This window comes from Carlito syrichta, unplaced genomic scaffold (genome assembly GCF_000164805.1).
Source record: "Carlito syrichta isolate Samal-C Ts95f unplaced genomic scaffold, Tarsius_syrichta-2.0.1 Scaffold310835, whole genome shotgun sequence".
NCBI lineage: Eukaryota > Metazoa > Chordata > Mammalia > Primates > Tarsiidae > Carlito > Carlito syrichta.
Window position 1 is genome coordinate 116,043 of NW_007254931.1, and position 14,938 is coordinate 130,980.

The 14,938-nt window shown below is 34.3% G+C and overlaps 1 protein-coding gene across 1 annotated transcript in view; it reads right to left on the reverse strand.

The window, feature by feature from the left end:
* The window catches only part of RTTN (rotatin), a 109,472-nt gene extending 97,550 nt beyond the window's left edge, over positions 1–11,922 (reverse strand). Inside the window, exons 1-2 of the mRNA XM_008068419.2 lie at positions 11,782–11,922; positions 1,452–1,606 (exon numbers count right to left, since the gene is read on the reverse strand). Coding sequence (XP_008066610.2) covers positions 1,452–1,606; positions 11,782–11,850 — 224 coding nt within the window. The 5' untranslated portion in view covers positions 11,851–11,922. The remainder of the gene's footprint in view (positions 1–1,451; positions 1,607–11,781) is intronic.
* Positions 11,923–14,938: the final 3,016 nt, after the last annotated feature.

Here is a 14,938-nt window from a genome sequence, read left to right on the forward strand (position 1 = left end):
CTCGACCTGCTGGGCTCTGGCGACCCTTCCGCCTCAGCCTTCCAAGTAGCTGGAACTACAAGAATGCGCTACCATGCCCGGTTAATTTTTTGATTTATTGTAGAGATGAGGTCTCACCAAGTTGCCATGGTAGGTCTAGAACCCGCGGTCTCAGGCAATTCACTCACCTCAGCCGCCCAAAGGCATGGGTTTACAGGCTGAGCCACCGAGCCCTATCAAAATTTCAATGATATTTTCTGCAAATATGGAAAAGTTGATCTTTGAGTAGCAAAAACAAACTTGAAAAAGAACAAAGTTAGAAGACTTATACTTAGCAATTTCAAAATTTAGTACAAATCTACAGTAATCAAAATACTGTGTTATGACCATAAAAACAGACAAATCAATACAATAAAATTGAGAGTCCAGAAACAAACCATACATCTACGATCAACTGATTTTCAACACAAGTGCTAAAATAATTTAATGGGGAAAAACAGTATGTAAGAAAATATTCAGAAGCCATATATCTGATAAGGAATCAATATTCAAAGTTTATAAAGGTCCCTACAATTCAACAAGAAAATAGCAAAAACCCAATTCAAAATATGCAAAGAAGTCAAATAAATACTCCTCAAAGAAGATACACAAATAGTCAAATAAGAACATAAAAATATATTCAATGTCATTTTTCATTTTGGAAATGCAAATCAAAACCATAATGATACCAATTTATACCCATTAAAAAGACATAATAGTAAGTGTTGGTAAGAATATGGAGAAATTTAAACACTCATACACTGCTGGTGGGAATGTAAAATGGCATAGCAATTGTGGAAAAAAATTTGGAACTGCCTCAAAAAGTTAAGCATAGTGTTACCACATGGACTAGCCATTCTACTAGTTATATACTCAAGAGAATAGTTGCATACTCAAAAGAAATGAAACATATGTCCACACAAAAAACTATATACAAATGCTTATAGCAGTGCCTATTCACAATACTCAAAAGGTGGAAATAGGTCAAATGACCACCAATGAATAAATGGATAAACAAAATGTAGTATATCTGTACATAGAATATTTTTCAGTCATAATAAAGTCCTGATATTTGCTACAGAATGAATGGACCTTGAAAACACAATGCAAAGTAAAAAGACACAAAAGGTCACATATTGTTTGATTTTATCTATGTGAAATATCCAGAATAGGCATATCCATAGTGACATAAAGCAGATTAGTAGATTCCAGGACCTACAGGAAAGTGTGAATGAGGAGGGACTTCTTCAAGGATATAAGGCTGCTTTTTGAGGCAATGATATCATTCTAGATTAGAGGTGACAGTTATACAAAACTGTAAATATACTAAAATATACTAAATTTGGGGAATACATTAAAAACCACTTACATGCACACATTAAAATGGTTAAAATAATGACTTTTATCTTAATTTTTAATGACACAAATGGTACCTGTCAGTAACTTCTACGAAACTGAGCAGTAAGGTATTAAAAAGGGCATTCAGTTCTTTCTGAAGTTGTTGCCTGACAGCAGTCCGGATATCATCTGTTTCTTCTCGTGCCTGTGTCTCTGTCAGAACCAGCAGGTCTAATAGTGGGTTTGGACTCTAAAAAATGAAATTTGTAAAAAATATATTTAGTCTCTAATTGAGTAATGTGTCATTTCCTATAAGGGTTTTGTTGCTAACCATGTTCTAGATTAACTAAGAGTTATAGTAGGTGAGGGTCTTTATACTACATTAGTATTGATGTTCTAAACTCAAAAGGTGTTTAATATATTCTCAATAAAAGGAAAGCAAATCATAGAAAAGTGAGAAAATTGAAACGCAATCAGAAAAACAAACCACATATATTTGACTGCACACAGATTTCCACTATTATATAATAGTACTTACTCTCCTTTTAGTTTCTGTGACAATAAAAAGAATTTTAGTTACATATTTTTAACAAACTCAGATTAAGAGAAAAAAATCCCCTACTATAACCATTTTTTTCTATTTAATGTTATTACCAATATTCCTGCAAAAGCATTATTTTAATATCTGATTGTTTTTCAATCATAAGAATTTACCACATCAATTCCTGGGTAATCAATGATTTATAATTTGAGCTGCGACACACAGTGTGTGCAATTCTGAAATTTATCTTATTTACAAATTATAAGCAATGAAATTCCTAAATGATAATAATAGTTATGTAATCATAATAGTTACAATCCTTTTGACATATAATACCAAACTAATCCTATAAAAAATGTACAAACACATATGACAAAGTGGATGCGAAAAGGCTAGCAAGCATCTATGGTAATCATAGATGTTAATTTGACAGGTTAGTCAACAAATAAAACTAATGCTTTGTAAAATGTTTCCTTCTAGAAAAATTGTAGTTAGATGAATAGAGATGGATGATTTCTAATAATACTGAAAGTAAAAAATGTTACATTAACCCGCATCATTAATAGAAATATAGCATATTTGTTAATCACCTATAATGTCTCAGGGACTGTGCTAAAAAGAGAAAGAGATAGGGTATCATTTAACTTTTTAATTAAACTACAAGATTCTCATTCTCATTCCCGTTTTATAGATGGGAAAAGAGATTTACAAACAGGTGAGGTAACTTATCTAAGTCATACAAAGAACAGAGCAAGAAGCATCTTACTCCACAACTAGTTAACCTTCCATCCTCAGCACTGTGTCACATTACTAGCACATATAATATATAAAAAGAGATAAAATCAAACTGTAATTACTGTTGTTAGAAAATCCTTCACTTACAGAACTCAATTAAAAATTAACTGCATTCTCATTAGGAAAAAGAAATGAAAAAAGAGACGAAACCTTTAAATTGCTTATGTAGTAGGTAGAATATTCTTCATCAGATACACACAACTATAAATAATATAATTGAGACCTTTTCAAAGTATTCGGGAAGAGGATTTTGCTTTTAATTTATTTTGTAATGTTTTAACATCTAAGCAATATTTTCCCCTACTTTATTTTATCTTGAGCAAGAAATGTTTTTGGATCAATTAAAATTACATAAAACATAATTGCAACCTCTATACATAAATAAAAGAATCAAGATACACATTTAGTAAATAATAAAAATAACTATATCTTCTATAGTATTCTTAGCCCTAAAAAATCAAAGGCTAACTCACACTCACATACCCTGAGACTCCCATAACTACTAACAAAATAAGCAAAGTGTTCATACCAAGATGCAAACCTTACCTTGGTAAAATATAATTTCCCTATCAGGAATTATTAAGTCTGACATACTGATAAAAATTCAGTAGAAGCTACTCATTAACACACAAATATACTGATACAGTATGTGTATACCTAAAATTAAGATTCTTCCAATAATTTCATCTGATTAAGAACTTGTTTCTGTTTGTAGATTGCTTTGTTTGTAGACTTTTTTGGTCTTTGATTTACATGTTAACATTAAGATTCCATGAACCTCAGCAACATCACTTCTAATACATGGGATGAATTACCATTCTTCAAGTACCCAGAGAATAGAATAGACGTCTCTACTAATGCCTATTGATCTCAAGTGCTTAATCATATCTGAAGTTTTTGTCTTTAGATATTAGTATTCAATCCTAATTTTAAACTAACTACTTGGGCCATTATTTTGTCGCTGCTGACCTTCAAAAGGCAACAATTTCTATAATGATGGCTCATTTTCTTTATGTGCACACTGTTACCATTCATCATATCCAATTTTACACACATCAGCAAGCTATGCCAAAAAGATGTGCAATGCCCGCAATGAACTCTAAGTGCACATAAACCCGTTAAGTGAAAGTCAGCCAAGGAAGATACATATGCTACATAGTTTTGAACAGCCTCACTTCTATGAACTGGCATCAAAAAACTCCTTCTGAAAAGGAAGGTATTCAAATTCAGCACTTCTAGGTCATTTTCTATATTAAAATATCATCATATCAAAAAACAGATTTGAAATGCAAAAAATCCCTAAATCGCCTCAGAATTACAATATGTTCATAATAAATGAATGTTTTTTTAAAACATATAGAAAAAATTTCCATAAGAGAAAATTTTTAAATCTTCCCTCAGGAAGTTAGATTTTTCTTTTCACTTCCTATTAGCATTCTTCTGCCTAATCAGGCATTCTTATTGTTAGCTTTTACAACCGTAGCTTTTGTATAACCTTTCATGTATATCCACAAAATCAAAATAATTTACTTGGAAAAGCTATATTACTGATCTTAAGTCATTGCAAACTGGATAATAGAAAGTCAAACTGTCCCTCTTTGCAGATGATATGATTAATCTTATATCTAGAAATTTACATCTAGAGACTGATATTTAAAGACTCCACAAAAAACTCTTAGAGCTGATAAAGTTTAGTAAAGTTATAGGATACAAAATCAACATGCAAAAATCTGCAGTGCTTCTATACACTAACAACAAAAAGAGATTTTTTAAAAATACCGTCTACAACGGCTACCAAAAATAAAATTTAAATACCTATGAATAAGTGCAACCAAGGAGGTGAAATATCTCTACATTGAAAATGTGAAAGTTGCAGATACCAGAATAAAATCACTCATCAGACCCTCCCAAAAAAAACTGGAGCAGGAAAGGCACAAAAAAGAAGAGGGCTCACAATTGCATGTCTGAGATAAGAACTGTTTTAAGGACTTTCTAAAATGACCCCACAAGCAATTCCTTCATGTCCTTCACGTATCTCATGCTTTTTACAACCAACCTTCACATATGCACAAATCTCTACAACCAGGTTTATCACTAGACATTCTTTAGAACCTCAGAAGTTCGGATTAGATGCTCTAAAAATGACACTTGCCTAGTAATGGCAACTTCACCAATGAACTGATACCAACTTTGACTTTGAGACTCTGGAACAAATAAACTTTGTTTCTAATTTCTCCCTTTTTGCCAAAGAAAAGCTTCCTCTTTACTCTCCCTTCTTTGGGTACACCTGTGGCTTGTTATAGTTGTACATCCCAGTTTATACTCCTCTTTGCTTACTCACGAATAAATTAATTAATATGAGATATTTTCCTCTGATATCTTTTTTTAGGTTGACAAAACCCAAAAAATATTGATGAAACTGAAGACACAAATAAATAGATATCCCATGTCCATAAATTGAAAGAATCAATATTGCTAAAATGTCCATACTACCCAAAACAATCTACAGATTTAATGCAGTCTATCAAAATTCCAATGTCATTTTTCTCAGAAATAGACAAAATAATGCTAAACTTAATAGGGAACCACAAAAGACCTCAAATAGCCAAAGCAATGTTGAGCAAAAAAGCAAATCTGGAGACAGCATACTACCTGACTTCAAAACATACTACAAAGCTATAGTAATCAAAACAGCATAGTACTGGCATAAAAACAGACACATAGGCCATGGAACAGAACAGAACAGACAGCCCAGAAATAAATGCACATACTGATTTTACAAAGGTGCCAAGAATGCATAATGGCGAAAGTAAGGTCTCTCCGAAAAATGGTGTTAGGCAAAGTGGAAATCCACATTCAGAAGAATGAAATAGACCCTTATTTTATACCATATACAAAAAACAACTCAAAATAGATTAAAGACTTAAACATAAGACGTGAAACTGTAAAAGTGGTAGAAGAAAATATCGAGGGAAAGATCCATGACATTGGTCTGGACAATGATTCTTTAGATATGAGCCCAGAAGCATAAGCAGCAAAAGCAAAAATAGAAAAATAAGATTACATCAAACTAAAAAGCTTCTACATAGCAAAGAAAAATAATAAACAGTGAATAGACAACCTATGAAATGGTTGAAACCAAATTAGTTCAGTTAATGCACAGATTTCCAAGATTTTAAACTAAAGGCCATTATATATGCTAGTTTCACAACACAAAACAATAATCCTCTAAAAAAGAGATTAGAGTTTATTCTTTAAAAACACATATAATGAGTAAAAAGATTATTAAATCATAAAAAAGTGCATAGACCAAACATTACTTATCCAAAAACTCAGAGGAAAGCATCATAGAGATTCTTTTTTTTATTTTTATTTTTAGAAAGCAGAATTCATTAAGAGGACAGAAAAGCTCCCACAGTGGGAGGGGACCCAAGGAGGTTGACCCAGAGATTCTTTTAGTAACATTTTGAACTCAAATCTCTAAAATATTTAAGCATGTTAAAAGCTATAAAAAACTATAATGGCATTAGATTTTACTGTTTTGCTTTATTAAAACATATATAGAAAATAATTATTCCCAAATGCTTAATTTTAAAATAAAAGTTAAGAGAAAATCCAAGTAAATATGGCACTTTGACATAGTCCTTAAGAAAGTAACAAAGCCGGGCTCGGTGGCTCAGCCTATAATCCCGCACCTTTGGGAGGCTGAGGTAAGTGAATTGCCTGAGTCCACGGGTTTGAGACCCGCCTGGGCAACTTGGCGAGACCTCATCTCTACAATAAATCAAAATGAGCTGGGCGTGGTAGCGCCTGTAGTTCCAGCTACTTGGAAGGCTGAGGCAGAAGGATCGCCGGAGCCCAGCAGGTTGAGGCTGAGGTGGCCGGGAGCGGCCACTGCACTCCAGTCTGGATGACAGAGTAAGACTCCAACTCAAAAAAAAAAAAAAAGTAACATAAGAGTACACTTTACTGAATAAGATTCTATGTAAAGCAGAAGTTCAATCATCTTATTAAGCATAAGTGTACTTTAAAGAAATCAGTCTTTTGTCCCCAATTTGTGATATATTATCTTAGCTATAATATCTTTTTAACTTTGTTAAAGGTATTTCTTTGCCATTATACAGAAGTCAACAAAATTCACATACAAATGTCCTCCCGTTAGACAATTGTCCTATAACTAGTTTCATAAAATGAAAATAAAAATAGCAAGAGAAAAATATGCAATATAAATTTTACAATGGAGAAATTTGCTAAGATAATTTAAAAATGTACTTTTTCAGAAAATACAGGCATAGCAAAAGAATATGATACTATACAAAGCCCACTCATACCGCAATATATGAAATATTAGTTCATAATTTTTTTTAAAGTAGCAATTCAAATCAGGGAGAGACACATGATATGAGGAAATTGTTAAGTATTTTAAAAACCCTTCACACTGAAGGAAATTCAAGATGAATAAATATATAACCAAAAATTAAAGTGTAAAAGTTATTAAAAAAAAAAAAAAGACCTGGTACAGTGGCTCACACCTGCAATCCTAGCATTTTGGGAGGACAAGGTGGAAGGATCACTTGAGGCCAAGAGTTTGAGACCAGCCTGGGCAACACAGTGAGACCTCATCTCTACAGAAAATCAAAAAATTAGCTAGTCGTGATGGGTGGCACATTCCTGTAGTCCCAGCTACTGAGGAGGCTGAGGCAGAAGGATCACCTGAGCCTAGGAGGTTGAGGCTGCAGTGAGCCGTTATCATGTCACTACACCCCAGCCTTGAGCAACTGAGTAAGGTCCCTGACTCCAAAAAATAGTTACAAAAGAAAACATGGGAGTGTTTACTCAAAACACTGGAACAGAGATCTTTACAAGAAGAAACATAGTTTAGAATCTATAAAGTATGAAACTGATAAGCTTGACTACATAAATATAATAAGGCAGTATATAAAACAAATAACCTGGCCTCATGAAGTCTACATTCTAAGTAGAGCAGAAGAGACAGAAAATGAGCAAAGATATTCTTCAAGTGGGAATAATAAGTGCAATAAAGAAAAATGAAATAGAATAGGATTAAGGAGTCAGACAGACAGTCACAGAGAGATGCTATGACTATACACAATGGTCAGAGAAGTCTTCTCTGTTTACCATTTGAACAGAACACTGAATTAAGTGTGGGCATCATACATATGAATACGTAGGGAAGAGAATTATAGCAGGAAGTAAAGGAAATGCAAAAGTACTTGGTAGTTGTGAGCCAAATGTTTGAAAAAGAGGCTGGGAATGGTGGCTCAAGCCTATAATCCCAGCACTTAGGGAGGATGAGGTGAGGGGACTGCCTGAGCCCACAAGTTTGAGAATAGCCTGGACAACTTGGCAAGACCTCATCTCTACACTAAATAAAATAAATAAATAAATAAGCCGGGCATGGTAGCATGCACCTGTAGTTGAGGTTACTTGGAAGGCTGAGGCGGAAGGATGGCCTGAGCCTAGTGGGTCGACGCTGGGACGGCCATGAACACACCACTGCACTCTAGTCTGGGAGTGAACATGCCACTGCACTCTAGTGATGGACTGAGACTTTGACTCAAAAAAAAAGAGAAAGAAAAAGAAAAACAACCAGAAGGCCAAAGTGGCTGAAACAGAGGAGTAAAGTACCATGTGGTAGAAGCTGAGTTCAGATGGATAATCAAGTTCAATACAGCCTTTAAGGCTACAGTAAATACTTTGGAGCTTAATCTAAATGATATAGCTGGTGGAGAATATGAGCAGATGAGTGACCAGATGTGACTCAACTTTAGAAAGATCACTAATAGCAATCTTGAAAACCACAGGGGGCCTGAGTAGAAGTTTAAGGGCTGCAATAACCAAGGGAGGAGTGCAGAGGCGCAGCTTAGGGTGAGAACGGTCAACAAGGTGAGAAATGGTCAAGTTTTTGACAAACATACACACACCCCTGTAGAACCATGAGTAATCATCAAAATTATAATTATGGTACATAATGTAAATATAACACAAGATGAAAACCAGAAATAACACAACTAAGTCAAGATATTGAAATAAGTAGATAAGATAGAAGATAATTAAGTCCTAAATACAAGTAGCCTCAGAAGACAAATGACAAGAACAAAAGCATTTGCACATCTGCAACTCCCATCATAGATAAAGAGCTTACCTCCCTAACTGATGAAGAGCTCCTCTGTTAGAAAGAAAAGAAAAAAAAAGAAAGAAAACTAACAAAACAATTGTGGAGCAGAACTAGCAAGAACATCAAAAAATAAGTCACAGAAAACAAAAAAGCTTCAAATATAAAAAGATTTCCATTTCACTCAAAAAAAAAGTTATCTATTAACAAAATCACAGAAACCTCAACACACATACATGTACACATATCCCTGTAATTATAATTCTAGAAATGTAGGCCATAAATATATTTGTATGTGTAACCCTGAGCATAATCCATAGTTCCCATTTCTGTTGTATTTTAACAAGTCGTGAAATTGAGGTTATGTGTGCTTCTTGTAATTAGCTGTGTAGCTTCCTTAATGTCATATGCTTATCACTGAGTTAATGAATGTTTATTGAGAGTTCATTATGTACAAGGCACTATGGTGAGTGCTTGGGTATGCAATCATGATCAAAACAGTCCCTATTTTCACCAGTCCACAATAAGGGAGAAGATAATTGCTATGGTTTGAATATTCCTCCAAAACTCATGTTGAAATTTAACCCCCAATGTGACAGTATTGATTGGATCACGAGGACAGAGTCTTCATGGACTAATCATGGGAAGAAAACTGGAGGTGGCTTTGTAAAAAGAAAGAATTGAGCTAAGCCAGCCATGTGATAACCTATGCCACTTGGTACTCATCAGAGTACCAGCCAAGTCCCTACCCACAAGAAGGCTCTGACCAGACGTGCCCTCTCAACCTTGAACTTCCCAAGCTCCAAAATTGTAATAAATAAATGTTGTTTCTCATAAATTATCCAGTTTCAGGTATACTTATAAGCAACAGAAAATGGATTAAGACAATAAACATCTAAATAAGTTTTATACATACACAAACATTCACATCAATTAAGATGTCTAACTTATAAAAGATAGCACTTTGTATTTTTATAGAGATCCTCTCTTTAAGCTTTATAAAATGTTAACATATAATGGAACATATTTGTCTTATATGGTCCACTATACTCTATATCAGTTCAGGTTCTCTTTTCTGATTTTATGTGTTCTTTTCCTTGATTACTTATGCAAAGATTTATCTTTGCTAAATTAAGTAAATCTATATGGTTTTTACAAATAAGTACAAGTTGGACAGACAGACTAACAATAGATAGGGAGATAGCTCCTTGGGTTCTTGGCAAGTTTCTTAACACGTTTGCAACCAGAAAATTTTTCACTTTCCTAACACTGAGAGTGGATGAAAATTTTTAAAAATCTGAAGCTGGTTGCCACAAACTTCTGTCATTAAGCACAAGTGAAATAGTCTTTTCTAAATTGTCACTTTTTCCACAGTAAACCTGAAAGTTGCAGACATATTCAGTATGTGCCTCAGACACCACTCTATAACCCTAACTAGCATTCGCTACTTTGTATTTTTATTTGTAATATAAAACCGAAAGGACAGTCTTCCATGATGAGGTGTCACGGATACATCCAAGGAAAGTTCTTGTTCAGGTTTGTACACCGTGTTGAACTAATTTAAAACATTATTTAATTAAGGGTTCATTTCTGCATAATCTGCTTGGATTTGACTACATTTTTGCATTATTGGAAAAATGCAAACACCACAAAATTTGTAGGAATCTATTTCATGTCATTATTTTTTAAAAGAAAGGAATAGCAATTGACAGATATGTTGACCAATAATCATGTATTGTAGTTTTCTTCACTTGTCCCATCAAAATATTTAATGATAGAAACTTTTTCATCTTGGACATTCTGTAGTATTGGTCCACTTTTTTTATTTCTTGGGACATTTACATCTGTGATGCATCTGATCCATAACATCTGTTCGTTTCAGTTGCAATCATCTCTAATAAATAGTCCAACAAATTCACTATACTTTGAGGATTATTTGGAAATACCTTCACACCCGGATTACCAATAAACACTTCTGAGGCTCTTTTTGGATCACATTTTATCCACTCATGTCTAGTTTGTTCTCACCAGTACTAGAGTCACTGTCACAGATTATCTGTTATTTCTTCATTTACATGGCATCATTACATCACTATCTGTCTCACTATCACTAACAAGGTCACTGGATTCACCTCTGACTTCAGAAATCTTATCAGCAAATATTTCTTCATTTTCCATAATTATGATAAATTATTTCTAACCAGAAAGTATGAAAGCCCTGAAATATCAAAATACAAGTATAAAACACTAGTTGCAACAAAATAATAACCAATCTGCAATTTTTACCGACTACACAAATCAGTAACAACATTGCACAAGTCAATATCAGAAAATTACCTCAATTAACTTTCTCCTTGCCTGCTATTCATTTTCAAGCAAAATATAATAACACATACGTATGACAATGTGCAGTATTCAGAAACAGAATTTGCTAAGACGTAAATTCATGTCAGCAGCAACCAGGATCAGAATTTGGAATGATGTGAATTCGCATCAGCAGTTGCAATGAGCTAAAATACAGTCAGCTAAAAATCTGAGAGTAGTGGAGGATAGAAGAGAAAATACTCTTTAACCTTTTCTTAAAGCCTGAGCACTGTTTTACTCATTCTAACTATGCTCCTCGTTTCTGCCTGCTTGCCTAACTCTCAAATTCCTTTCTGAACAGCCCCCCTGAAATCCTCACTTAAAAATGCAGACACAGCTGAAAGTTAACATGTGGAACAGGTTTTGCTAAACATCAAGACTGTAGGTCCTTTCATTTTACAGAATTTTAATTTAGCAAACTAAGTCACAATCAAATCAGGAAGGCCATGTTGCTATGAGCCATTCATTACAACATGAAGACTACTTTATCATGCATACACTATACAAAAAAATTTTTCCATAATATTAATAATTTCTACAAATAAATTACTTCTCAAACCCAAGTTCGAAACTCCTTAACAACACTTACATGTCTAAGAAGTAATTCTAGAATCCAATTTAGGAGTTCTACTGGTGAATTTTTTCTTTGCTCCTTCATTAACTTATTTAAAAAATGTATGATATCTATTAGCAGTTTCTCATCTTCAGTGCAAGCAGGAAGCACTTGTAAAAATCTACAATAAAGAAGACAATAATCATGTTTTCTACATCTTTAAAACACATTATCATTGCTCATCATAGATATATGCACTTACATCTTTTGTGAACATGCTATTTTATGAGACAGTATTCTAGATGCTATGAAAAATGCAAAGATGAAAAAAAAGTAGGGAACCTGAGCCTATAGTGGAAAAATTATGTGTCCAAGTAACTGAAATAACTGAAAATGATAAATACCATAAGAGAAAAATAACAAATTTGGAAAATGTATCCAAAGAATACCAAGGAGAAAAATACACCTCTAACTATCCAGGGAAAGTTGCTTTTTCATGCTGAGAATGCCATCTTTCACTGATAAAAAGAATAAGTCATTCAAAACTAATCCTGATCAACTGGAAATAATAGGATAATAAAATGAGGGGGAATAAATCCTGCAAGGATGCTACCAGCATTTGTTACAGGCAAGGAGAACAATGAAGACTTAGGAAAAAATAAGTTTGTAAGTTCAGAGTGGAAGGATATGCACCAATTTTGAGATTCTTAAAAGAAAAACTGATTGAAAAGAACTAAATGATTAGTAGACACAAAAACTTTTATTAAAAAAAAAGAGAGAAGTAGCTTGGAAATTTGCTTTTGAAAAAGGCAACCAGGAAGAGCTATAATGAGATTTCATTTTATCGGTAATATTCTATTTTATTTTATTTTTATTTTTTATTTTTTTTAGTTGGAGTCTCATTCTGTCGTCAGACTGGAGGGCAGTGGCCGCTCCTGGCCACCGCAGCCTCAACCTGCTGGGCTCCGGCAATCCTTCCACTCAACCTTCCAAGTAGCTAGAACTACAGGTGCGCACTACCTCACCCAGCTAATTTTTTGATTTATTGTAGAGATGAGGCCTCACCAAGTTGCCCAGGAGGGTCTCGAATCTGCGGGCTCAGGCAATCCACTCACCTCAGCCTCTCAAAGTACGGGATTACAGGCTGAGCCCGGCTTCTATTTTAATTTTTTAAAAATCTAAAACATTTACATCAAAATGTTAGTAAGACCAACAAAACTACTAATCATAATAATCAGCATTTATTGAGCACCGATCTTGTGCCAGGCTATGTTCTAAGAACTTAATAGAATTTTTTTCAATCTTGATAGCAAATGGAGTGGGCAGCTCCATTTTTTTTTATTTTTGGAGGGTTGGAGTCTCACTCTGTCTCCCAGGCTGGAGTGCAGTGGCATGCTCACGGCCACCGCAGCTTCAACCTGTTGGACTCAGGCAATCCTTCAGCCTCGGCCATCCAAGTAGCCAGAACCACATGTATACACCACCATGCCCAGCTAAATTTTTTTATTTATTGTAGAGACGATGTCTCGCCAAGTTATCCAGGCTGGTCTCAAACTCCTGGAAACAGGCAATCCTCTCATCTCCACCTCCCAAAAATGCTGGGATTACAGGCATGAGCCACTGTGCCTGGCACTCCATTTTAAAGACAAGAAAAGTCAGGAAAATATATGGTTAAGTAGGTTCTACCTGGTCACACAGCTAGTAAGTGTTAGAACAGGGATACTAATCTAGCAGTCCAACACCAAGGCTTTATCATGGTATATTTCTCAGTAATACAGTGTTTGCCATATAATTAATTATTTTTCTTTATTTAAAATCTCCACATTCCCAAAATGACATTCAGTTGAGAAGAATGGCAAGTGTCAGATTACAAAAATTGAGATTAGAAAAATATTCCGAAAGAATGAAATGAAAGGATGTTTCTAACAAGATTAAACTTAACAATCATAAATATGACAATAAGTCATCTATGACATCCTGTATAATCTTAAAGTTTCACCTCTGCAACCTCATTTTACCCCTACATCCCTTAAATCTAAGTTACTATACTTCTTTCAATTCCTGAAAGACATAAGACACGCTTTCCAAATTCAGGGCCTTTACCTAGCATCTTCTTTTCAACATTTAATCTTTTAGTCTAGAGAAGAAATAGCATATTCCATAAGTGGTTGTGAGCCAACTGGTCATAAATTTATAGATTCAAAATATCAAGTTTCTGTCATAACATGCACCAACCTATATTCCATTTAAGTTTTATCTTTAGTTGACAATTAATAATTGTATATATGTATGTATGGGGTACAATGTGGTGTTTAGATGCATCCAAACATTTGGAATGATCAAATCAGGTTAACAAACATATCCATCACTTCAAATTCTTATCATTTATTTGTGGTAAGAACATTTAAAATCCATTATTTTAGTTGTTTTGAAATACATGTTATTAACTATAGTCAGCATGCTGTAGTAGATCACCAGAAACTATTCCTCCTGTCTAAATGAAATGTTGTACTCTTTGACATACCCCCTTTCTCCATCCATATCCGGCCACTGTCCCTGCCACCCATCTCTGGTCACCACATTCTACTCTCTACTTCTATGAGTTTGACTGTTTTAGATTCCACGTGTGAGATCATATGGTATTTTTCTCTGTGTGCCTGGCATCTTTTCTGCTTCGAACTCCATAGGCTTTTAATATCCTTCCTACCTTTATGCCTTGGCTTAAAGTTCATTCCCTGAACTACTCTTTCCCCACTAAAGAGAGATTAGGTGCCCTTCCAATACAGTTATATAATAGTATTCTTGTTGGAAACATTCCTATATTTTATTATACTTTAGCTGCCTTAATTGCAAGTTCCTTGAGAGCAGAGATACTATCAATTTTGCTCACTGCTATATTTCCTACAGAAGTGTCACCTAGCAAATGATCAATAAATGCTGATGGGGTGATGGAAAAGCAGTGGGCAAAGAGAGGTAATAGTCCCTTTCTCCCTATTTACCCTATCCCACACCACCACACCCCATATAAAGCATCATGTTCAGTTGACAGAGTACGAAGAAACAGAGTATATTTGTAAAATATGATGAACAAAAGAGAAGTCGGTGGCTTTTGAAAGCTAGCTAAAAGAAAATGGAACCTGGGGATAAAGTAGAGAAGAAATTACAATTGTATTTAAGTAACTGAAGAGTTATC